Source organism: Calidris pugnax, unplaced genomic scaffold (assembly GCF_001431845.1).
Source record: "Calidris pugnax isolate Ruff unplaced genomic scaffold, ASM143184v1 scaffold273, whole genome shotgun sequence".
Taxonomy (NCBI): Eukaryota; Metazoa; Chordata; class Aves; order Charadriiformes; family Scolopacidae; genus Calidris; species Calidris pugnax.
Window position 1 is genome coordinate 14,570,557 of NW_015094508.1, and position 26,864 is coordinate 14,597,420.

Consider the following 26,864-nt stretch of genomic DNA (forward strand, 5'->3'; position numbering starts at 1 on the left):
CCAAACCATTTTCCCAGCAACCTGCATACTTTAGAGTTTAGGTTCTCATGTAGTGTTAGTGGCACTTGTGCGCTTTGGATGCTGCTTCCAAAAGAACAGTCAGAGAGCACACCTTGTGATGCTGGTAGGTGCTAATGGCTACCAGCAAGCACAAATGGAGGTAAATTTGATATGCATTTAAGCAACTGTTGTTCAAGCAAAGTTAAGTTGCAGTAAGGTGCCCATCTGCATAATGAGGTCTGAAACGGGGAAAGCCAGTGCTTGGGGTGGATCAGTCCTGGGAAAGCCAGTGCTTGGGGTGGGTCAGTCCTGCACCACCTGCAAAGCCAAGGCCAGGGGAGAGCGATATCCTGGGGAGCTGAACTGGGACGTTGGCACTGGAGCAATGATTGCTCACACTGGAAAGTGCCCCAGGGTGGGTGCTGCAGGAGACCTGGCACAAACCAACCCGGGGCTGCAGGATGTGAATGAAGGGAAGAGAAATACAGCGGTGAGAGAGGAAGGGCTAAATTCCTTGGAATACAGAACTTCTGAAACACAGGCTTGGAACTACTAGCAAGAAACCTCTTACGTTTTTCCATTCTGACTTTGTTCAAAAACTCATTAATGTTCTTTGTAAATACAAGAATTGCAGCAGGAAATAGCACATTCATTTCCCCTCTTTAAAAAGACAAACCGACAAGAGTTCTAAAGAGTGGCATGAACTCCCAGATGAGAAACACTGTGACTTGTGTAGGGTCATTTTCATAAAGCCAGAGTGAAACTACTCAGTAGGTTCAAAACCAAAAAAGTATTCAGTTAAAGCAAAATGGGAATGACCAAATAGTTATAAATAATCTACAGGAAAAGTGACAGACTTTTATTCACTATTTCTGAAGTCACTTTAGAAAAATAAATCTCAAAGCAAGCAAATCCATTGCTCCTGTTCTTTATCTCCATACTATCTCTCAGCCCAAATATAGACCAAAGAAGGATCTTCTCAAAAATTACAATCTGGGTTTTTGAAAAATATACCATAAATGCCTTTTCTTACTAGGAGCCATCGAAGCTGTACAGAAGGAGGATTAAGCTAAATCAATTATGCCAAGTGCAGCCTTCAATACTGGAGTGGGTGCTTAAGAAGTAAAAAGGCAGATGCTCCATAAATGGAGTAAGAAGCATTCCTGCCACTACCTTTAGCTGATGACACCAGACACTTTTCTAAAGGAAATATTGTAGCTCTGCCAGAGTCAGGAATTGATAAAGGTGTATGAGGTTAGGTACTATTGCTTCTGTTAAGTAGAAGACTGGGTTAGGTGACAGAGTTCAGTCCTGAGCCTTAAATGTTGCTTGCATATCGAAACTGAAAAATTTTTAATGTGGTTGTTCAAATCTTTTATTTCACATCTTTTATTGCAGTATTCTAATATCTAGGACAAAGATGTGATTCCTCAATGTACTGCTTTATTGTACAGTTTAATTAATTTTTTAAGTTTGTATCCTCATGGCATATGGCTAAGCACTGACACGTAAATAGCAGTTTTAACTTGATTCCTTTTATTCATTTCTAAGAGGTCACGGAAAAGAAAGTAAGAAAGCCAACCTTGCCATTAGGCTTAAGTTTGCAAAGCAAATGTATCATCACCGTAGACTGTGTCTGTGGATCAAAAAGGTTGAAACGCAGCACATTAGATGGAACAGAAATCCACACCCTCCTATTCCTGTGAACAAAAGGCCTGTTTTCCGTAATAGCCATTATTGGTAACGTCTGTGTCCTCTTTCAGGCTAATCATTGCAACAACCTCAAAATTACAGAAGCTTAAGTGGAATGTGAATCAGAATTGAACAGGGCTCAATGAAATCCCCTGTCTCAGAGCAGCCTCTTCACCTGGACCTGCACATTCAGACTTGAATCTAGCAACTGATCAAAGGGAGCTTTATAAAACCTCAATTCGAAGGGGGCTTGTATCCAACCTCTGCCTTTGTGTGCAGTTAGAACAAATCTCACAGTTGCAAGTTAGGCTGATAAGGAATAAGCTGAAGTTTCCTATTAAAAACTCCCCTCCTAAACCATACAGTGTTCAGTTTTGGATTCTACAACCTGAACCTAAATTTAATAAAAATGTGTTCTTAATTATCTGCCAAGTAATGCTTGTTGCTTAATAAATAAATAAGTAAATGAAGACATTGAAAAATATGCACTTAAATCAGAGTTTTATGCCCTTAAAAACAGTATGGCTCATATCATAGCAAAAAAATTAACTGCAACAAACTAAGAGGCATAGCAAAATATATGACTTATCTCTCTTTTCCTCTTGCTTTTGTTCTTTCACTTTTATTACCTTTTCATGTACAACAGTTGTATTGTTCCTGGAGCGGTGAGGTTGTAAAAATTTCCATCAGTCCAATAGCATGAAAACGTCTCCAGTTCAGGTGATCTGCACTTACTGATTTGTGGCCACTGTAGGAGGTCTGTCAGGAAAAATGGCAGGGGACAAAAGGAGACATATTAAACAAATCCATAAGCCAGACTAACATGCTGTTAAAATGAAACTCAACATTTTTAATGAATAATTAACTTGTCTTCCAATTCCTTATGTACAATGAGGCAAGATTTAAATTCTTCTTATGTGCATATATGCAGATGACTATACCTGTAGGAAGCCAAATTTAAAAGAATGGGTCAAGCTCTCTTTGTGCAGTGTAGAAGTGTTAGTATCACAGCCTGACACACAGCGTGGGGATCTCCCAACCCCGCAGCTCTAGTCCAAAGACTCGTCTATTTCAGTTGGAAGGGACCTACAACGATCAAGTAGTCCAACTGCCCGACCAGTTCTGGGCTGACCAGAGGTTAAAGCATGTTGCTAATGGTATTGTTCAAATGTCTCTTAAACACTGACAGGGTTGGGGCATTGACCACCTCTCTAGGAAGCTTGTTCCAGTGTTTGACCACCCTCTCGGTAAAGAAAAGCTTCCTAATGTACAGTCCAAACCTCCCCTGGTGCAGCTCTGAACCATTCCCACATGTTCTGTCACTAGATCCCATGGAGAAGAGCTCAGCACCTCCCTCTCAGTGTCCACTCCTCAGGAAGCTGCAGAGAGCAGTGAGGTCACTCTTCAGCTTCCTTTTCTCCAACCTAGACTAAGCCAAAGTCCTCAGCTGCTCCTCATAGGACACTCCTTCCAGCCCTCTCACCAGCTTTGGTACCCTTATCTGGATGTATTCAAGGACCTTCACATCCTTCTTAAATTGGCGCCCAGAACCGCATACAATATTCAAGGTGAGGCCACGCCAACGCTGATTACTGCCCAGTAATCACTTCTTTTGACCAGCTGGTTATACTCTGTTTTACTAGTTCAGTACAGATATACTTGAATTAGCCCTGCACTTGCTTTAAGGAAAGTGTGGTAGTGTAGAGCTTGGTACTGGACTAACCACAGCTTAGTGTTTACCCAGCTGAACAGTTTTGCAATATGTCAAATTCATTAGAGTAACTACCTTGAACTAAGTTCAGGTTTGTGTATAAGATACTGTGTAGATATAACCTTGCTCTGAGAGAGATAAGGGCATCTCTAAGCGTGTGCCTATTCTGCCACATGTTGCTTCTATATTCACAATTTCTGTTCTTTATCAAAACTGAAATGATGTAGGGCCATGAAATGACCGCTATAATTAGTCAGCCTCATCAACCCTTGTGAGAAAAATAAAAACAAAAGTTGCGGGTATGACTCACTGCTTTCAAAGTAAGTACTTAACTTTTTCCTGATTTTTAAGGGTCTAATGCCAATGTTTCCTATTTGGCCTGGAAAGCTTTCCAGAGAGAGATCACATGCACACAGAAGTATCTACCTCTCTTCACTGACGGTATGGTAAATATGATAATTTATTTAAGAAAATGTCTCAATAAGGCACTTAAAATGCAGATACTAGTCAGGTGTTTATGATTAGTGAAATGATCCTTGGCCAGGGAACAACTTGATGCATGTGAAGTTCTTTGCAAATATTTTTGCAGTATCACAACTGCGAGTATCAGAATTTCCAACTAGATATAAGGAAGAATATTTTACAATGAGGGTGGTGGAACACTGGCACAGGTTGCCCACAGATGTTGTAGATGCCCCATCCCTGGAAACATTCAAGGTCAGGTTGGATGGGGTTCTAGCAACCTGATCTAGTTGAAGATGTCCCTGCTCATTGCAGGGGGGTTGGACTAGATGACCTTTAAAGGTCCTTTCCAAACCAAACCGTTCTATGATGCTATGATAATATTTGGTACAAAATATTTACACTTGAAGTAGGAAAAAGTATTAAGGTACAGACATCCACACGCACCAGATGCTTCCTCCTACGCATGAGGATTTTGTAGCCTTCCTGCATGTTGACTCCTTTATTTACAGCTCAGACAGACACAGCCATTCAACACCAGAGCTATTTGTATTTCTTGGGCTTAATGTTTCAAATTGTGTGCTTTATATAACGCACTGCCAAGCATCTACATCAGGCAGTAACTAATACATGAACATTATGAACTGCTGTTTTGCTCATCCCATATCATTGCCTCATTTCACACTTTGGACATTGAACAAGGCCTCAACTTACATATGTAAATAGGAGATTTCGTAAGTTGGGTGGCTTACAGCCCCTGCCTCCCCCCACCAAAGCATTTAGAATTCTTCTTGCCAACCTAAAATAACTGATGTTTGATTGGAAAGATTTAAACAGAACCGTTTTGTTCTCTTTCTTAGCCAGCATTTTCCATCTCACCAAACTTTAAATAAATTTATTTTTAAAATTCAAACAAATTTTGAAATGAAGTGTTGCAGCAAATGGAAAAAATAACACTGCTCTTTTTCAGAAAATATTGAAACAAAACATTTTTACTGTTGTGTCTCATTTTGTTTGGTATGGTATTCAATATTGGACAGCTTTGGCCTAAATGCCAAAATGCTTCTGATCAACCTTGACTGGAGCTTTAAAACATTTTTACATCATTCATCAAGCAATTTTCACATGGTAGAAATCTTTGTTTAAAACAGTACATCATGATGAAATTGCAAACTGTTGTAACAGATCCAAAATAAAACAGAATGAAAGATTCAAGACAAGTATCACATTTATAACTTTTAAAATGTATGAATGTTCCAGCTCTCAAATTTGAAGTTCCTTTTCCATTTAATTGAAAATCAAATCATTTTATAAAGCTAAAACAAAGAAAAATAAATGAAAATGTGTGCCTCCACTTCAAAGACATGGGTAAAATTGCCTCAATTGCATAATACCTATAATCAACAAGACATGAGTCTCTCCATTCTTCTATAAACAGCATGCAAGAAAGTACATGTTATGGCTTTCCTGTTTCTATCTTCAGTTATGTGCATCGAGAACAAATACAGCTATTTTTACTGAAACAGGTTAAAAATTTGAGAAAATGATATACTAAGAAACCCTCCTAAATTAGAATATTTCTGTTGATGCCTGCACCATACTTGTAGCTAGAACATACATATTTAAAGCCCATGCAGACCATGTCCTCGTCTCCAGGGGTAAATAAAGTCACACTGTCACTTCTTAACATGATGAAACGAACTGAACAGAATCAAATCAAACTTCACTTACATTTTGAGAGGTCCATCAGGATCTTAGATATAGGCTCTACAATGTCTTAATAATGAATTCTGTTGAATTCACCAGCTTTATATACAAGCTAAATTAAGAGCTGTAAGATGCACAAACTCTTCTAGGAAAATGGATTGTAACACTGCCAGAAGTTGCACCAGTTACAATGGAGAGGATTAGAAATGGACAGAGAATGCAGATTAAGATTTGGTCTCTTACACCCCAACTTCAGAAGAATTTATCCCTAAGGTCCCACTTTCTTTTCCATTTCCTCATGACAGCTCTCTTAATTCTGTTTTTTTCACAAGTGTTCCTTCAACAGGCAAAGAAATTTTTCAGCAGGGAGCAGTTTTGTTTGGGATTCATATACTCTTGGCTTACCATTTTTTAATATATATATATATATATATATATATGACAGTTCCCTTTGTAAGAACAATTATCTTCTGATTGATTGTTTCCAGTTTCCATTCAAGTTTTTAGCCTTCATGAGTGACTGGAGGAAACTTTGTCATACTGACTTGTATAAGGCTTGGCACTCTTGGGGTAGATCTCCCGAATTCCTTGTTTCCCACACAAGCCAATTATCAACATTGTGCAGGACCCTGTGTGAGCTCCATCTCCTGAACAAACCGTACCCTGAATGTGATAAAGGAACACAATAGCTCAGCTGAATGCATTTAGGCATAAAGGCAGCAGGGTACTGAAAGTAAAGGCTGTCAAACTGAGATTTAAAATAGCCTGGAAAAGCAAAACAAAACATGGATACACACTTGCTCTTTTCCTACCTGATCCAATAAGTTCTGGTCAAATTGTCATGAATAAACCTCTCACTTCATGCAAGGTAATGGCTTGGCTGAATACGCAGATTGAACAGTTGAGAACATGGGAAAAAATGGTAAATCTGTGGCTTCCTCTGTGACTACTAAGGAGTTTTGTAGAAAAGTTCCTAGCCCTGCCCCAGGGTGAGGCAGAAGGTTAATGTTCAGCTGGCACAACTCTGCTGCAAAAGGGTAAAATCTCTTCGCTTTCTGCTCTCATTATGTTATGACCACAGATTAGCCATGGTCTAAATTCTGGCTCAGCCAGAAGAAACTGCGCCAAAACAGTAGCTAAAACGATAGTGCAGTTTATGGAAAGAATCAGGAACGCAGACGTGCCATCTCTTCTGCTTACATTTGTTTGTGGGTCACCAGCCTGCAGTTTTCCATTTGGCGAAGTTTCAATGCGGTACCATAACTGCAGCTTACTAGAAGCTACATAAAGATGTAATTCAAACCAAAAAATTTAGAGGTGTCAGAAGGCTAATTCCTTAGAGATGAAGTTCCATTGGTTGGTTGGTGTTTTGTTTTTGGTTTGTTTTGGGTTTTTTTGCTTGAATGTCCCTTTAATAAAATTTAACGTTAAGGGGAGCTACCCTTGAGTGTGGCAGAGTAAGGAACTCAAATTCATGACTGGGATATAACAAAATAAGTTATCATCACCTTGGGGAAAGTCCTACTGTCACCAGAGCTCCAGTACTTCTGCAGGCACAATGGCAGAGCAGTACACAAGTTATACAGAAACACCTCTTACTAGTCTAGGACTTAGGTAGGTGAAATAATAGCAAGAATATGAATAAAAAAAAAATCAAGCTAACTAAACAGAGAACGAAAAAAAAAGAGGATACATTTTTGCTGAACAAAAGTAAATATTTCTGGTTGTGGTAATTTTAGAAAGTTAATGTAGAATTATCAGGTATCAAAAGTTAGGGTATCTATCAAACCTAGAGCAAACTCAAACTTACAGAAGAAGAACATGTTCCAATATGCAAATCAACGGCAGAAGAAACCTTATGGAACAGTATATAACTTCATACAATCTACTCTCAAAGCACACACAAGGGGTCATTGCTGGAATATAATAGAGAAAGATGGTAATGGAAATGTAAACAGGGGAATTAACTACATTTAAAATTGGAATTTTAAGTTATGAAAACCTGGAGTATTTTTTAGTGTAGCTCAAATTTGTGCATTGGAAGCAAATGCTCTATCAATTAGGTTCTGCTCCCGAAAACACCAACCTTAACAAATGTCGGGCAATTTACCTTAATAAGGGCAGGTTGATTTCTCTGGTACCAGGAAATTCTGATTTGTTCATATTGCGGAGCAAAATAAAAAACATTTGCCATCAGTGGATGACATTTTAAATAGGTACAGTCTCGTACTAATAAATTGTCAGACATCACTTATACAGAGAGTGGGATGCAGTAAGTGGAGACAACACCCAGGTCACTTCGTCACTAGCACTGCTTGCTAGTCTGACTCAGATTTTGTTCTAGGTACAATCTGTCCATGAAAGGCCAACAGTAAAGTTCTGGAACAACTTTTTGGGGAAAATAAGATCGTTTCTTTCATATCAGTAATAAATAAGATCCTTTTGCATAAAGTACTCAATGGAAACAAAGTGAAGTTTGATAATTCTAAGATGCTATGTCGCAGTGAAAACTGAAGGGAAGTGATGTATAAGGGAATATTTTGCCCATGGTAAGTCTAAATATTTTAATAGTTCTTGATAAATATGGGTGTTTTGCTGAGGAACATGAAAGAGGAATATGTTTTCACCTCTGCATTGAAGACTATTTGGGTGAGTGCTACTTTGAGCAATAGTATGTGGGCATCCCTGCAGAAGAGATGGAGGTTCTGCACTGTGTTTTGGGAAACGACAGAAGGACTTCTTAGCAAGTTTGCAACATAATCAATGAACAAAAAAATAAAAAAAAACCAACCCTGGAGCTTGGTAACACTGAATGAGGAGGCAATGGCTCTGCTTTTTCAGGTTGTTCTCTTTCAGAGCAAACTTCTTTTTTTTTTGTCAAGTGAGATTGATATAGTTAAAAGAGTAAAAGCCTTTGCAGAAGCAGAGCTTTTCCACAACATTGAAGCCCGATTTCCCACTCTCTGTGCTACTGAGCATCGACAGAACAGAAATCTATGTGGCACACGCTGATGTGGTGTCCATTAGGGTACACACAAAAATGTCAGGACTGGGGGAAAAACAATCATGCAGCATTACTCAGTACTACTGCCCATGAGACAGTACAGGGATGAGCAAGGATGTGGACATCTGCCATATTCCAAGGTCTTCTGCATGTGCTTTCCAAACCATGCCCTCCCAGGCAAGCTGTGTCAACTGGGCTGCTGATATATACAGCATTGAAAGGGAAGCACAGCCTGAGGTCACAGTATTTGCAAATGAAAGGCAGTTAATGTAACAAGCCCATTTCCAATTATCTCTTAATTGCTTATATAGTTGTTACTCAAACTGAAATTGCATTTTCAAGAATGTATAAAAATAATAATGAATAATGCTTTTATCTGTTACAGCCGTTGCTGTAGATGTTCACTAATGGCTAACATGACGTGGCAGGGCATATGAGGAAATACGGAAGCACACGCGCAGTCCCACAGGCAAACAGCATGTGCAATAAGCAAACATCACAAAAGGTCTTCCATGCCCTTCTCAGAGCAAACAAATTCTAGAGTACTGACGAAAATCTCCAATATTCTTCTTTCTCCTGCACATGTATCAGCCTGGAGCCCGGTTCAAAGTTAATAGCTATCTAAGAGCAAACCCACCGCTCACCATCACGCAGCACAATAAAGCCAGCACACGGAGGTGAGGGGATGTCCTAGCTGTGACACAGGCCCTCCAAAGCTGCAGCTTCCCATCAGAGATGGGTGCCCAGAACCAGCACAAACTGAAGGATAATCTGGCATCCCCACACCGGCTGCCAAAAATCTAACAGGAAAATACTGAAAGGTGGTGTTAGGAAAGCAAACAACAGGAGCACCAATGTGAGAATGACACGGAGAGTGCTTACAAAGGAAAAGTTACCGCACGGCTAACATCTGCAGTGGGAGTGGACAAAGAGAGCTAGAGCAGGGAGCACAAGATGAAGAAGGACAAAGACACAGGAGGAAAAAAGGACGAGAAAACAAGGTGACGTGTTTGGAAAGAGCAGCACAAGAGGACACGCACGTGTGTATGAGAGAAAGACAGAAAGGGTAGCAAAAGACCTGAGGTAAAGGCAGAAGAAACATAATATTGACAAACTGTAAATGAAGCAGGGGAGCTGATGCAAACCTGCCATCACATTGCCACTCAGTTTAATTAGTGAGGATGACAATTTCTTGGTCTGGCACATACATATCCTGATAGTGCAGAGGAGAAATTGCATGTATCTGGGATCACTCAAAACAGATACTGAGGTAAGACACTGGAGGAGAAAGCAGGTGGCTGCAAGGACAGTGTGAAAAGAGGCAAGCACCTCCATTTAAGGACACCTGCAGAATAATGACAGCTCAACAGAAAGACTGAGGTCTTCCTCACAAATCTAACAAGGTTTCAGTGATTAGGTCCACTATAATCAGTGCTCTATAAAAGCAGAGTCATGAATTTGCCAGGATTCATCAGACAGGCACAGCTGTATATCATCAATTACCAATGACACTATGTCCCAAACTCTGTATTTCATCATCGAAACAGTGCTGGTTATGCACAAACGCATCCTGATGTTTTGGGTTATTTATTCCCCCTCCACACCCTCGTTACATTTGAATGAAGTAACTGACAAAGATACTGGCCCTCAATCTGGCCTTGTTCTTGACATTTGGTCTTTTTAATTCATGCTGCTTTTGGGAGGCCAGAGTTAACCTCTAAGTTCTTGTACTTCCCATTGTTGAACTTTCAAGCTACTTCTGGTTCCCGCAGGTTTTAACCAATCTTCAAAATAATAACTGCCTGATTTATGTGCAGTAACACTTGTATGCATGAGAGAAAAATCCTACCTCATACTCTACAGAGATTTTAATGGAGTACAAATCATCAATCTCCATTTGAAATTTGAGGTAGTAGAATTTGGTGTGGCTTTAAGTCAAGTGAAGTAAGTGAAGGAAAAATGCCAGTTCTATCCATGGAACATGTATCTGAATGTCTTTGGAGGAAACTCCCAAAAGTCAGCAGGTCAGCAGCAATCTTATTTTTCAGTCTAGAGGGAAGTTCCCTGTTATACTCACCATATATCAATATAAAAACTAAGGAGATAAAAAACATCCAGAGGCTGTTACTAGGGGATCATTTGTTACCTTCCATACTGGGAGTGAAACTCCAAGGGTTATTACTGACCTGTCATTTAGAGATTCCTCTGAGAAATCCTACTACGAGACCCACTCGATGCAACAAGCACACATGCCCAGATCAATAGTTGAGCCCACAGAGCAATCCGAGGACTTCCCAAACTCTGATCAGTCACAGTGACAAGTGACAAATTTTATGTGGCTTTGAATACCCGAAGACTAAGAATCATGCTGATTCTTCACAATTCTACATGATGAGAACCACCCAATTTCATCTTTACAGAGACTGTGAAGTATGCAGGGGCTTATACAGTATTCTCACTCTTTTTGCACATCTGGGCCATAATATCTTTTCTTGAGTCCCAATGAAGACTGAATTTATTTGAGTATTTTAGAACATTTCTGGCATGCAGTATTTCTCCTGTGCTTTTTAGAGTGTCTGTTTTATTACTGTAGCCAGGATGTTTACTCGTTCAGTAATTCAGAACTTTATTATTGCAATGAATCATGAACTATGAGTTACCAGCTTCAAAGAAGATCCAGTGAAATTTTAAAAACAAACTAGAGAAGAATAAAACTATTGTTTGCCGCTCTATTTATCTTCAAACTTAGCAAGAAGATAAGTCTTTGCAGTTTTGCAGTGCTCTTAGAAGAGCATCCCTTCTAGGGGGTTTCAAAAGGAAAATGACTGTGACAACAATTCCATCCCCTGTTTAAGCAGAGTTCTTGTAGACCTACCAGGATTGCCCTTTCAATAGTATTTATAAAGCAACAATTTCCACTCTTCATTGTCAGATATGAAGCCAATATTGTGATATATCATGTAAAAATATTGCTAATTTACTAACTATTTTTCTTTGAAAAAAACAACCAACTAACCAGAGTACCAAGCAATTGTCAAGGCCATAACTAGACTTACATGCTTTGGATCCCAGCTGGACTCCTGCTCACGAAAGGAAATGTATGTGACACTTAAAGTTACAAACAGGGAGTTTCTGATGTTCTTCCCAAAATGGGAAAGTTGCTGAGCTGGATACATTTAAACTTACTCTGAAATTCAGGATGATGTAAATACCAAATGAGAGAGAAATCATGCCAATGATATTAGGCTGATGGAATTAAGTCTGCAGTGGAAAAACAACCTCCACTCCCCCTGAAGTAATGGCGATTCAGAGCTAGGATGAACAAAGCACTAGAGAACAATCAAACAGGGAGCACTCATGACTCAGAAGGGAGTTTAGCTTAACAGAATAATACATATTTTCCTTTAGCTTTTATTTCTGTGATCTGGCTATGAGCCTAAAAGAATCTTCTGATCATCTGTACAGCGCTGAGTGGCATGAAGTAAGCCTCCAGACTCATCCTTATTTTACTATTGCAGAGGAGATTCGGACAAAACAATCATATTCAAAAGCACAGTGGACAGATTTATAAAGGAAATATCTTTTTTTTTTTTTCTTTTTCTGACAGACTGCCAAAAGTGATTTAAGTTTTATGTATCCTCTGCTGAACTTAACTTTCTGTCACACCCGTCCCCTTGTTGTGAGAACCCAGTGCTGTCAGTCCTGGGCTTAGGATCTTAGTAAGGGAAGAGTCACAGACAGAGGCGGTGGGGGATTTTCCTCTCACTGCTTCAAATATAGGCCCCAGTGATACATTTAACGTTTGATCAGTATTAAAAAATGAGCCTTTGTCAATTGGCTTGTTTCCCATCTTCCTCTAATATATTTTCATAAACCAGTCTTTTCAAATGACCATAGGAGGAGTTTAGAGGGAAGTCCTGATTTTTTTCATTTGAAAACACAGCCATTTCCTGACTGAGCAAAACAAAGAGGAAACATTCAAGTTAACTGAAGACCAACCTAGGTCTTTAGAATTACTGTTATATTAGTCTTTAGCAAGCCTAAGAAGACTCCACTTCTGACAAAAGCATGGACTTTAAGGATACTATGTCAAGAAGGGCCTCATTTCCCTGAGAGACATTCATGCAGAAGCAATAGTTTTCATGGTTTATTTAGATTAACAAAAGATTAATAGGCACTGTAAAGGACAGTGATGATTCTTTAAAGCAATCAAAGAAACATAGGTCAGTCAAAAAATGCTCTTACATACCATCTATAATAGTACTTCTCCTCTAGAAGCTTTCCAATATGCACTTAAAGTCAGCAGGTTCTGGACATTCAAGACACAACGAATTAAGAGTTTTGTACATGCCCTCAGTCAAGCTATGATTCCAACAGTCGCACATAATCTCCCTAAAATTATTATGACATACACGTTTCTCTGCTTTTTGCAGTGGGAAAATGGGAGGAGAAGAGAGGTTCGTTATGTGAACCCCAACTGAGCTTAGAAAGTGGGAAGGAAGAACAGTTGCCAAAGCCAAAATGATTACTCAGAAAATCCTGGCATCAACAACTTCCTTTAATATGTCAGACACAGCATTGCCAGTCAGTCAGAAAACTCCATTTACATTCAGGTTTCTAAATGCAGGTAAATCACTGGTATCTGTGCTGTAGATTGACACTAGATATCACTATGATCACTATCTTTCCTGCCGTGGAGATCCTTCAGCTTTGGAAAGCCTAAAGGCAGATACTGCAGAACTCATCTCCTGCAGCGATCGTGCGTCACCTCACTTCTGGCCCAACTTTCCTTGTTCTCTTCATTTTTCTCTCAGTATCCCTCTGCTGTTCTCTGTAAGCGACAACAAATGCACCATTTAAGCTAGCAGTCATTCTGTTGATTTTGCTCCAATGCCTTAGTAAGAGAAAATAGAGCTTACAACAGCCCACAGATCACTCAAATGCATTTAGCCAGATTTCTATATCTTGTCTATGCTCTCAGCAACTATGATTCCATCTACATCCCTGCACAGGAAAAGAAAGAGTTTGCTACTTGGACAGGTCTCAAAAATAAAGTTATAATCACACCATTTCCTCAGCAACAACTGCAAGCTGTAATTATACAAAATGACCAGAACTACATTTTTGGCACTTTGAGGCACGTGGGATTAACTGATTCATTCACCCCCTCTACAGGTGAGCAGAAAAACATGATGAGGGCAAGAGGGTTAGTCTTGCCTTTAAAACAATAAACAGAAATATGTACGAGGGTAATTCATGTAAGAACATCCCTGAGTAATGATATTAAGTTCTACTTCAGGTAACTATTCTGCTTTGGTGAAAATAATCCTTTCTAAATGGTACGGGTTTTACTATTGTATGAATCAACATCAGGAGGTAAAATAGATTTACACAAGTGTAAGAGAGAGACAAAACCAAGGTCCAGTTTAGTTTTGGGTAGAAATTTATTCCATAATTTCCTACTACATTTAATGATGGCAGTCTTGTTTCACCTCCCACATGGTTTACCAATTTTGCTCAGAGTGTTTGAATTTCTCAAAGAAATTGCCTCAGAATGTGTCTTTAAGGAAGTCTCATAGATGTTATCATGATGCTGCATAGTCACAGGTCTTCTGCATTAGTCCTGGTAGGTCCAAATGCAGTGGACCTCAATAAAGAAGGATCTTTATTTTCTTTTTCAATGGGAAAAATTTGGTAGCGATATTTTCCAAATTTTTAAAGGGTAGAATTCTAGCAATCTACAATATGCATATAATAATTCTTATCATACCATTTCTGAAGGATCTTTGAATTTTCCTGCATTTTTGAAATCTGGGTTTTCACCATCATACTCAGTGTGGAGTTTCCCATGGTACAAACAGTTAGATACTAATCCCTATGGACACATATCAAATGTATTTTTTTTTATTTCTCACAGAAGTCTGAGACACTCTCAGCAGTAATATATAGAAACTGTGAGATTTTGCTATTTGTGATTCTTTTTTCAATAAAATATGTTGTCTTACAGGTCTCAAATTTTAAATGTTATGGATAGGATTAAGAAATATCTAAGGATATACTGATATAATTTGAGAAAATAGAGACTGAATGGTAAGACTAGAATTAGAACACATTAGGGCAAAAAGTAAATGCAAACACCTGATTTAAAGCAGCTAATGTGCAGTGTTGATATGTGAAAGAAAATGAAAGGAAAACTAACAAGCTTTGGCTCATTGTCAGTAATGTACTTAAAAAAGCCAAAATCTGCTGAAATAAAAGATGAATTGTATGTTTGATCAGATTTTAACCATAAAGTAATATCTGATGAGGGAAAACCTAACATTTATGATGACTAACATAGCATATCTCCCACAGTATAGTACGTTTCTTGATTGCAATTCTAATTGGGCTCAGAAAGTCTTAATTATTCCCATTCTTTTGCTGCACAGACAGCTGCTTTTGTTATAGCAACAAGAGTGACCTTGTGAAATGTCAACCTTTTACTTTCATCCAGTTCTTGATTATACACTAAATCATACTGTCTCAGTTGAAGCAAATGGTAAATCTTGGTGACCCTGCAGGGCCAGTTCGAGTTTGGAAAGGTGAGATGAATTATACATTATGGCCTGTGTTTCAACAGAATTTGTCAGAGGCTGTTGCAGAATCTTTACCTTGAGATCTCTAATGCTGAACCCCTCATCTAACCATTAACTATCCCTGTATTTTCAGTCACTTCAGATGTTACGTTGAGCTACAAGACACCCAGAATAAGTAAGTAAGTGGAAAAAAGCAGAGGAAAAATCTATGCAGAAGGATGACAAAAAAACAAAGCCAAGAACTATAAATCCTAATGACACCTATACTTGGAAGCTGCTTTTTAAATGCATGCTATAGAAAGCAACTGCTAAACAGATACTATAAACAAACCTAAATTTTGTGACTCTTATATCCCAAAGAGCTGTATTTGCAAGGAGAGGTTTCCTTTTGCCTGACTGGGGGTGGGAGCTGCCTGTCCCCACAGGAGAAGGGTGTTTGATGTCCCCCAGCTTTGGATGGACACCTGTCCCGGACACCCATCCGCAGCTCTGCGCAGCGGTGGCTGCCGTCTCGCTCCACGCAGAGCCCACCAGGAACGGCAGCTCGGTGCCAAGCTGGTCTCAAGGGTAGGAGTTTCCAAGCTGTTTCCAAGTCTGGACAGTGAGAGACAACCTCACACCAACTTGAAGGCACGTTGGGAGGCCAGTGGTCCCTGCTGCCTTACTTGGTGATACGACCCCTTGGCTGAGCGCTGGACTGGTCATCAAAGAGGCCAGAAGCTATAGCAGGAGATTGGCTAAATAAATCCATGTAAGAAGATAAGAAGGTAAGATTTCAGCGACATACACCTGCCTATGAACAGAAACTCATGTGCAAATATATACCTGTGGTTATTCAATGGAAATAGGTGACACTGTTGTCCCAAATCTGGCTTCTTCAGCCGGTGTGCAATATTCTGATCTGCATACGGAACCAAGATATTTGATTATTGCATGTTTGTGCAGAGATGGGTGGTAGGTGGGAGCTCCATGGAGCTAGCACACGTTTTGAGAAAGAAGCAGGTCTTATATATCAAATAATAACAAAGGAGAAACCACAGTAAATGACAAGTCAGTCATTCCTCAGTCCTAACCTTACAGGTGAAAGCAGAAATTTACCATTCTCTCTTTTCTCCTATTGTCTTTGTTTGAGGGCAGTTTGGGCTATCAAGGTCTGATGACCTGGCCAAGCTCCCACCCCATGGGCCATCCCCACCCACCCCATATTCATCAACATCAAATTCATTCAAGCCCACCGGGTCCTGGAACCTAGAATTTTTGTGGCTGTTAACCCTTTTCTTTCGACAACACCACTAATTCTTCTGTATTGTAGACTCGGGCAATATTTGTTCTGGTTTTCCAAGAAGTCACAGAAGTAAAACCCGTGCAAATTGGTGTTTACCTTAAGAACCAGCCTAAGCTCACGCACAAGCACTCAGTAACAGACAAAAAAACCCTCAACCGAAACAAACACTGGTTCTTTCAGAAGATTCAAGCTTTGCTATTCCGGGTAGATAGAAAATTAATTCTTAATGAAAACAGATAAAAAGAAAGAACGAGCAAAACCTCTCTATGGAAGGTTAACATTCGAAAAATACAACAGAAAGGCAGAAGCTAAGCAAAAGATTAGATCTCAAAATGCTCACGACAGGGGAAAAAGACTAGATGGTAAAAGCAAACAGTCTGTAGAGCATGTTGCAACATTTCAGACCTACTTGTACTTACTGGCATGCCTAAGAAGTGAACTCATCAATAAAAGCCCATAATGTTTGCTCTTCATCATTGATTTAGAGGGCAGAATGATCCTGAAGAGCCAGACAGGTTTACATCAACTGTTAACGTTCAACCTTGCAGACTGTGAAAAACATGTACTTGTCTCCTAAAACATTGCAGTCAAGACTCTACCCAAAGAACAACACTATTTCCACTACAAAGCTCTTCCTCAGAATACATTCATTAGTGTTGAATGCTGGCCACAGCCCTGGACTAACCTCAGGAAAGCTGAGCTCAGCACCTCAAGCTCGGATGCTTATTTGCACTTCTAGAGACAAATTCTTCAGCTTGCAATCCTGCTGGCTTTAGCGAGGCAAGAGTTTACCCCAGGGCCCGCAAAGCTGAGTTGGAGTTCTCTGAGCAAGGCCCCCCTGTGACTTCCAGCATCCTCCTTTTATACCTGGGCTAAAAGTAACGGGAGAACAGAGAATGCAGTTATGCTTCGGAAAAAATAATTATGCCTAGAGAGGCTATCTTGATTGCTTCCACCTACTCTGAAACACTCAGCACCGCGCCGCATATAAGATCAATCTCCAGAGGGAATGTGCAAACTGCACAGGGGCTGTTTAAGACTCAAGTCAGCATAGAAATCTGTGAAGTTTTGAGTTGATGGCAAACTTCAGTGCTTCTGCCACCTTGTTTATGTCAGTGACAGAGACAACACTATAGTGAATGACATGGGCCATCATATTCTGATGGATACTCCACAAATAAAATACAAACAACCTTCTGCCACCTCTGCGCAGGTTATGGTACTAGGATGAATTAGCAGCTACTGTGTGTAGACCTAGCACAGCACAGAGTAAGGCCCAAGACAATAAAAATACAAATAATACAAACTATTTTAATGTCAAAATAGGAAAAACTGTTGGTAATCTAAGGAACATGAAAATCAATTTTTCTCCAGCTGTTTTTAGAACTATTTCTTTTGCAAAGGCAAGCAAAACTGTGGATCACAGCTGACAGTGTCCAGGCAATCACACAAATTTCTTTAACAAATTAGTCTTTGCTGGAATAAACAGGAGCTGAGTCTAAAAAAAAAAAATAAAAAAAATTCTCCAAATAGATATATCCAGTAGTGGTCCTTTAACTTGTAATAGTTAAGCTCACCCTTCTTCCCTGAGATGGAAGAGTAACAGAATAAAGAAGAGGGACTGACACAGAGACAGAGGCCCCACTTGGTGACACAGAAAATTCCCTCTGTGTTTTACTACTTCTCTCTGCACTCCCCTTCTCACCGGCCAGCCAAGAGATGCTGCTACAGCTTCCAGACTTGGAGAAAGAGAGAGACATACAGACACGCTCTTCATACGCTTTGTCTCGGTGTAAATCTCCAGCTGTTACAGCAGAAGAGAACGGCAACAGTTGTGGGAAGAGAGGACAACAACAGTTGTGGGAAGAGCTGTGAAGGGTCGCAATTGTGACGACAGCGCTCAGGAGCCATGTGCCCGTGCTACAGCACACGTGGCCAGGATCGGCTCTGCAAAGGATTTCTGAGTAAACTCTGCTGCTCTTGGGCAACACAAACATAAAATTAATGGTGCAGTTACGATCCGCAGCTCACAAAGACCTTCTTCACGCTTACAGGACCAGTTTTGATACGATTGTCTGATGCAGTTTTATCATTCTGTCAGGTTCCCAAGAACATCATTTACACTGACCTTGCTTAGTCTGGTCTCTTGGTTACCCATGAAGGATCCAATGCTATCAGGGATTTCCTTAAACATATCAAGATAGAGCTAGAAAATCTAAACAGGAAAGCAAACTGCGTCCTAAAAGAACATACTTGCATTTAGCAGGAGGGATAGTATATACAACAGCTACAGGTTGGATCATCTCTTTGTGGTTTCCCTGCTAGTATCAAAGCAAAGGAGAGCAGGGTATCTTTCCGTGCTGTGATTTGTTGTGTCTGATCTCTACAAACAAGTCTGGCATCTCTTCTTTAACTATCCCAGCACAGTGAGTCAAAACTTCCCCCACTGAATGCTTCCCAGGGTGCTATGGATATGTGCCACTAGTGTTGCCCCAAAGCCTTCCTTGTTCTGGGTGGGCTCTACCACTTTTCTTCTCCCTGGGCTCCTTGGCATGCTTTCCGGGTGCAAAGACATGGATTCTTGCCTTCTAACTTCAAAGTGGTTAACTGATGCCCCTAAGGAAGCAGCTGAAGTGCACTGATCTGCCATCTGAAGATAGATACCAATCTCTCCTCCTCCACGGCAGCTCAGTCAGCTCCTGCAGCAGGCACAGCTGGCAGTGCCACCCCGAGAAGGAGATATCTGGACCACTTGCTCTCTCCTGTTCCAAGAGCCTGTAGGACCAGGTGGTACACTGGATGGGGGGAGGGAAGCAGTTGACAGCTAACACTGGGTGGGTGGGGGGAGAAGGAGTATTTTCCCGCCAAATTGCTTTCTCAAACCAGCTTCCCGTGTGACTGCAAAAAAGCTTGTGCCAGCATGTGTGAGGCAGCAGTGAAGGTTTGGGAACAAGCAGCCAAGCACAGATGAGCCTAATTCTTTCACTGGCAATGAAACACTTATTTTGGGGAAAAAACAAAACAAAAAAACCACCCTTGCGGCTTATGAGGTGCCTAAAGCTGATTGCCAGGGATTCTGCACAGCTTAAAAATGATGCGGGGGCACATGGTGTAGAGCAAGAGGCTCAAGCAGAAATCCACTCGGTCCCTTGTCTCAACTTGTGGCATGACTCCAGCAGCCAGAATGAGCATAAAAGACAAAAGAAATCAGCTTGCATGGTTTGTACTTGCCACACATGGACTTGCAGAGAGTAATTTATATTGATGAAATGAATCTGAAATTTTGGATAACATCTCTGTGTTGACAGTATAACCAGCTCCAGCAATTCTGGCTCAAACAAATCTGAGATATGTGTATATTAAAGAGAAATAAGCATGCCAGTTTAGGAAGTAACAATAGCACAAAATTTTATGCAAGCTTACTACCCAGCCTTGCTTTGTTTGAAATTTGAAAGACAGAAGGTATTTTTTTACTCTTTCAATTTCTTTTACTCTTTCAATTTCTTTTACTCTTTAACTATAACTTTTAGTTCTACCAGGAAGAATAAATGGAAATGTCAAATTATCATTAAAAAGATGAATTTCAAAGTATAAATTGTTCCAACAAAACGAGGAACCAAAGAACATGAGAAATACCAATGTACAATGTACAATAAAATTTCCAGTTTCATTTCTAGATTATTAAGCTTCAGTATCCAAATAAAATCACAACATTTCAAAGAAGAAAAAAGGAAAACTATGGTAGTCAAGACAGTGCAGTTATAACTGTAAGACAAAACTAAAAAACTTTATTAGTTTTTGGGATGTTATCTTAACATAAGAGAGAAAAATTGCTGGAAGATGGGAAGAGGAGTGAGAGTAGAGTGGGAAGACAGTGTCCACATGACAGAACAGAGAGATAAGACACCAGAAACATGTTAAAATAAAATATATATTAGTAGCAGAGCTAACAATGCCATCTGCTAAGTCTTCCTTACACATCCCACTACAAAATCTGGTATTCAATTGCTTGACGCTTTGCCATAATTTACTCATTTGAGGTGACAATCCCAGTATCAGGTGCCTGTCTTCTATGGAGATCTCCACCTGAAACAGTTCAGCAATTCCTAAAGAGGTCAGAGAAACCAGTCTGCTCATGCTAAGTACTCTGTTGTTCTTAATTTTGAAAATAGCTTTTCAACTAGAAACACACCATCATCTTGTGGAAATCTGCCCTAACTCCATATGCGCTTTACTGAGGGCTTCACACCATGCCTAAATTTGCACTGTCCCCTTGCATGGGGCATAATTTTATCATGAGGCGCAGATAGACCTATTAATTTTATTAAAGTGACTGCTTATATAATGCTATTGTAGGTCAGCGTAGGTCTCGGTCTGCTGGCTTTTATGCTGGTGCTGTTATCTGAGCTTGGAAACCCAACCCAGGAGTGATCCCTTTTGAGTCCTGAGGGCACAGAACGTGGTGGCGCATGTTGGAAATTCCTACGACAGTGGCAAAATGCTGACAGATTAATCTACACCTGGCCCCCGAACATGCCTAGTATGTCTCACCAAACTATAAATCAAATATGTTTTTACAAGTTTTCTTCTTTTAGAAAGCACTCAGCAAATATTTTGAGCTCAAATCAGGATCCCTTTTCTTATAAAAGTGCCAAGCCCTTTGCAAACTGTGTTAACTGAAGAGCAGATTAAAGTATCAGTTGCTTAAGCATCTAGGGGTGCAGCAGCACTACAAAGGAGGAGTACCTCTAATGCTGCATTGCAGAAGGTAAGTCAAAGAGCCAATATCCATTACGACTGCAGAAAGCCTGTGAACTTCGTCCAAACAGCTGCCGTCAGGTTTGACAGCAGTGGCTTTGCAGAATGGGGCTCTCCCAGCTCCCGTCCGCCCCCACCCAGTTGCACTGTGCCAGTCCTACAAAGGAGCCATCCTCTGAGGATGAAACCACCACGGTGTGGAGGGCAGGAGTGTATGTACGCATGCGTGGACACACATACACATCTCTTCTTCCACCATTCAGTGGAGTGGGAGAGGAAAACTGTTTCCTATCCTAAAGTGTTTTCAGACAAGGCCATCAAAAAAAGCTAGAGAAAGATAATTTTATGATTAAATAAGCTAGGACTTTCTAGCCTGGAAAAGGGACTGCTTAGTCAGGAGACCTACAAAACCAGAAAGAACAGAAGAGATGACCTGGGACTGATTATTGTCTCCTGAAATCAAAAAAAAAAAAAAGAAAAAAAAGAGGGGGCAGCCAATGCAACTAGTAAATAGCAGGTTAAAAAGGAACGCAAGGACACATTTCTCCACTCAACTTGTAGTTGCCTTGTGAAAGTCCTTATTACAGGGCATTTAGAATCCTAAAATTTTATATATCTCTATGTCCAAGAGGACAATTATCAACTTTACAGGAAAAAATACTCAAAGGTAATAAAAATTCCAAGGCACCATCTCTGGCTCCACCCTGCCCCCTCACCCTCAGGACGCACATCACTGGAGGAAGGCAGGATATTCAGTCCTGGCTCCATTCTTCCACTCTTCATTGTCTATCTGGTAAGCAACCATTGAAGATACAGGACATAGAATATAAGGCCAGAGTAATTTTAGGTCTTTCTTGGTATAGCTATTACTGTTTTACAATGCTTTTGAAAAGAGAAGCCTGAAAGGAAGACAGCCATAAGTACCAACCAATGGCGGTTTAAAATATTTTTTCTACTACAAAATAAATTAGAATTTACTTGATCAGTCAGCCTTGTTTTGTCATCTCTGGTCAGTAAGTGGCAAACAGTAAGACTTGCTGTGTCTTGATGACACAAAATTTTTCTTCTACTTTTAGTCAAAAGATACTGGATGAGCACACGTCAGTGCATAGCTCCTTGCCAAAAACTGCTATTCCATTTCCCTGCTGCAAGGAAACCCGAGTTATATATAATATATATACAAAGAGCTCAGAATGAGGAGTATGGCAGGGATACCATGAAATTCACAGTTTGGAAAGGTGTAAAGTCCTGTCCTCTTCTCTTCAACTGTACTCTGTCTCCCATCTGTAAATGACACCTCTCAGGCTGGCTTACAAGTTACTATATAAGCACCAGTCTGGGAGTGCAGCCAAACCCAGGGCGGTCTACGCTATAATCCCCTGTTTAGTCCGCGGGCAAAGTAATTTCTTTACTCTGTTTTTTATAAAAAAAGGCAGAATGTTGTAAGGCAGAACATACCAAACGGCAAGGGAAGGCAGCTTAATATAGCCCTTCAACATGTAGCCGTTTAGCACCAATAAGACTGATATGGGTGTCCTTGTGAGAACAACTCCTATTAATTTCTCAGTTACCAGAATGTGTGCAGCGTTCATGGTGGATTTCAGCTTGCTCCCCAGGCAGGGCTGTGAAAAGCAGCAATGACTTGAAGAACTGAAGGAACACAGTATTTCCTGAACTTCTGTCATGTGCTTATTCTGCTGCTGAGTTTGTACCAGAGACAGATAGAAAAAGATTTATTTACTGCAGGTTGCGGTCTTTTGCCCCCACCCCCCCTATAAATCTTGTGGAGCAGTTCCTGCAGCATTAACTCTCTCTGTGACTTCTACACTACACGTGAAGGTAAGGCAAAGGATGCGTAGCTCTTGGGATCCAGTCACTGATGATACACCATGATCAGTTTAAGAGATGAGCGGGGGGGTGAACAACAGGAAGGGGCCGTCTTGGCTTGTAAGCCTGTGAACACTGAGAAGAGCCAAAATTACCTCTCATTTTCAAGTTCTGAAGAATCAAATGTGTGGTGGTGTTTGTGAGCAAAGTGTGATAGTGCGGCAGAGCCAAGGAAAGACCACCAAGAAAATGTGATGAGTGGAATAAGCTAATCCAAGTGCACAATTAACTTCCATACATTTCAGTGGAAACTGAGCACACTTGGTGCCAGGGTCCTGGGAAGCCGAGAGTCAAAGGAAAGGCAATGTTGGGAATTTTTAAGTCCATTTTGCAGAAAGGTAGTAGCTAACATTCAACATGACGGGAAGATCAGAGAACAAATCCCCTCTCATGCAGTTTCAGAGCACTGAGGATCTCAGATTTTATTGCTCAACCTAGTGACAGAAATCCTTTTGCACTTTCCATTTTTTTCCTTTTCCTTTTTTTTTTTTTTTCTTTTCCTTGTTCTCTCTTGCCATCCCTGAGCTCTTTGCTTCCACCAATGAATTCCCTGCCTCTTTCGTCAAGGTGCTTTCCCTCAAGCCTTATTTTCTTCCCTTTTGTCTTTGATTTCCCACACTTGTTGACTGCAGTTAATTTTCAACATTGCCCCGGTGGGCGAACGTGGGAGCGTGTGACGCAAAGCTGCTGAATGCCCAGGAGAGCAGGCTGCTGCCAAGGGACAGACCCTGGCGCGGTCACAGTGTGCAGCTCTGGTTTCTGTTCGGGGCCAAAAGTTCCCAGCAAACCTGAAGTGGGAGGGTAGAAACTGGCTAGTTCAGCGCAATCCAGGAAAAAAAATAAAAAAAAAATTAAAAAAAAATGAAGGGATCTACTTTGGCATCTTGAAGTAGCACAATTAGGGTGCATCCGACAATTGTGCTGCCTGCTCCACAGGGAGCACTGAGCTTTTGCTATCGAGACAACAAAACTCAATTACCTAAAAAGTCAGAAAATACATTTTGGCGAACATTTGTGTGAATTCTGTTTTGCAATTTGCAGTCCAGAAGGGCCCATGAAAACTACAGCTCTGCTATGTGACCATGGACACTTATTGAAGCATGTTTAAAGACCACAACAATAAACACATCAAATGAACCTCACAAATATTACAAATGAAAAGGTATCAAGTTCCTAAACCATTGCAAAGCTCCCTCCAAACTGCTGCCACAGAATCCTTGTCATCCTTTCTAAAAGCCTTGCATAATGCAGCTGTTTCAGCATTTAGCCATTTGTTACAGAATTTATAAATGGATTTACTTTTTGTCACAGGCATCCTGGTGAGAAACCTCTTGTTAACAGAGACAATGGCAACTTCTTCTATGAAAACCATCTTTTAAGTTCACATCAAAGATACATTGAATAGACATTAACATTTCAACAGCTTTTTAGAAAGCTAGTTCATAAATTAAAAATGCCAGGATCACAGTGGCTCCAGAGCAATTTAAGTCCTATCACTCGCACAAAAAAAGACACAAATTCATTATGAAGTGAACAAGAGGGTGGGTCTGGCTCTACCATGCTTAGTCATGCTGAACAGGTTGTACCTAGACAATTCCCCTGTGGGACCCTTCCGCAAAAAGTAGCACAGGCCTGCTCAGATTAAACTGAGAAAAGTAATGAAATGTTCCCCTTCTAACGCCTTAAAATGCTAATTCTGTTGCTTCTAATGAGACCAAACTGGTGCACTTCTGCTGCAGTGCCCAGATGAATCTCAGTCACTGGCTGAATTATGTTTTCTTTCTGCAGCTCTAGTGCACGGGGGAAAAAAGACTTATGTACATAGGAAGAAAATATGTAATAAATATGAGCCAGCCTTCCCAAATGCCAACTGCAACAGCAGTGCCTGGATGGGAAAGCCCTAATTGCCAGCACTCCGCAGCTGGCTCGGACACGCGCTTTGCCCGTGAGATGATCTGCAGCTCTTCGCTGTGAAGCATCAGAGCGATGAGACGAAGAAATCCAATTCTAATTCAGGCTGTAGGGCTTGTGCAGAGCTTTTCTGTGCATTTCTCTGCCAGTGTCGTGCCTTGTGTCTCGGGATCACAAACCTGTGAATTGCCTCCGACTTCCTGTCCTCATCACAGGATCCAGTCTTCAAGCTCCTGTGCTCAGACACGCTTTCTCTATTCAGACAGCCCTAGTCTTGTCTTTGCTTGCCACAGTGGTCCTCCAACACACACCAAGCTGCTCTACAGGTGCCTTCTCTTCCACCCCATCTAAACCAGTCCAACCTTGGCTCCTTGGCTGCATGTCCATCACACCTGCTGCAGCACACGCCTGGATGCAGCTTGTCAGCCGAACATGGACCCTGGCTGCTTCTTATCTCTCCTTATCCCTGAAGTTTGGCAATGCCAGATCACCTTGAGGGAGTATCTGCATGATGTTAACAAGCCAGCAGCAGATAACACAGGTAGAGGCTGTACAGAGAGCTGGATCCAACTACACTGCAGGTAAGCTTATTCTAAAGGACTATCCAAACAAAATTTCAATGCTTTAAGGAAGCTTCTCCTGCAGTATGGACAGGGACACTGCGGGAAGGAGCCCCAAAGGCATGCAAGCAGCTAAGTAATGCAGACAGGCATCTTCGGGGCCACTGAGAGCTCCTTCAGCTCCTGTCTACACAGCTGCATAAATACAACCGTTGCCCATATCCCTTTCCCCCAGTTTAGTTCTTGTCCCCACTAAATTTGAACCTATTCCCTCCTCCACAAGGCCTTGGCACCAACACGGGGGTCACTGAACGCACACAAGAGAGAGGCTTCCTGCTCTCCTTTCCGGGGCTTGGCCTGGTCCCAGCCCGCAGCAGCTGGCTGTGGCCGCTCAGAGCAGCTCTGCTTCGTCTCTGCAGCCCCGGGACAGAGCGTGCTCAGACATCCTCCCTCGGCAGCACATGCAGGCTCCTCACAACTAATGGCCAGGAGAGCCTCAGCAAGCTGTGATGTCAGGGCCTTTGGAGATTTTAGTTACTAAGCGCAAGAAGGTTTCTACTGAGCACACACACACGCACAAACCCCAGAATTCTTGTGGGAGTACCAAAAGCTGAGCATATTTTCACAAGCTCAGTAAAAGACCATTCCCCGGTGAGCTACAGGCAACTGGGAGCATTTCAGTAGGCAGACTCAGGCATTTGCAATGACATGAAGCGTTAGAAACACTGCCTGCAGTCATTCTACCATCAGTGAGCTTGGGAGCGCAGAGGAGCACACAAAGTTGTGCTTATTTATGATGAATTTATTTTTGTGAATGACAGAAAAATTTAGGTTAGGAGGGACCAGTCCAATCTCATCATCAAAGCAAGGTCATCGTTGAAGTTAGATGAGACTGCTGAGGGCTTTGCCCTGTCCTGCTTCAAGTATCACCAAAGATGGGGATCCTGTCTCTCCAGCAAAACCTGCTCCACTTTGCAGGGAAAGAGTTTTTTCCTTGTGGTCAAACAGGTCATTTTCTGTTGCAGTTTGTGACCATTGCCCCTTGCTACTTCACGTGTATCTCTCAAAAAAACCTGCCTTCTCCATAAAAGCTCCTGTAGGTAATGGAAAATAAACCCAGTTTCTTCAGCTTCCCCTTGTCTACCGTGTGCTCCTGCCCTCTATCCATCCTAGCAGCCCTCCACTGGACTGCCTCCAGCTTGTCAGCAGTATTTTTAAGCATTTATAAAACTCTCTAGATTGCACAATCCCGCAAGAACACACTGACTTAACAACAGTAAAATAAATATTATGAATACATTTTACGGACCCT

General features: G+C 41.0%; 1 protein-coding gene across 4 annotated transcripts in view; it reads right to left on the reverse strand.

Annotated features, from left to right (window-relative positions):
• GHR (growth hormone receptor) overlaps positions 1-26,864 on the reverse strand; it is a 166,241-nt gene that overhangs the window by 13,217 nt on the left and 126,160 nt on the right. For all 4 annotated transcript variants that reach the window (XM_014965066.1, XM_014965063.1, XM_014965064.1 and 1 more), the window contains one exon: positions 2,322-2,451. In XM_014965066.1, coding sequence (XP_014820552.1) covers positions 2,322-2,451 — 130 coding nt within the window. The remainder of the gene's footprint in view (positions 1-2,321; positions 2,452-26,864) is intronic.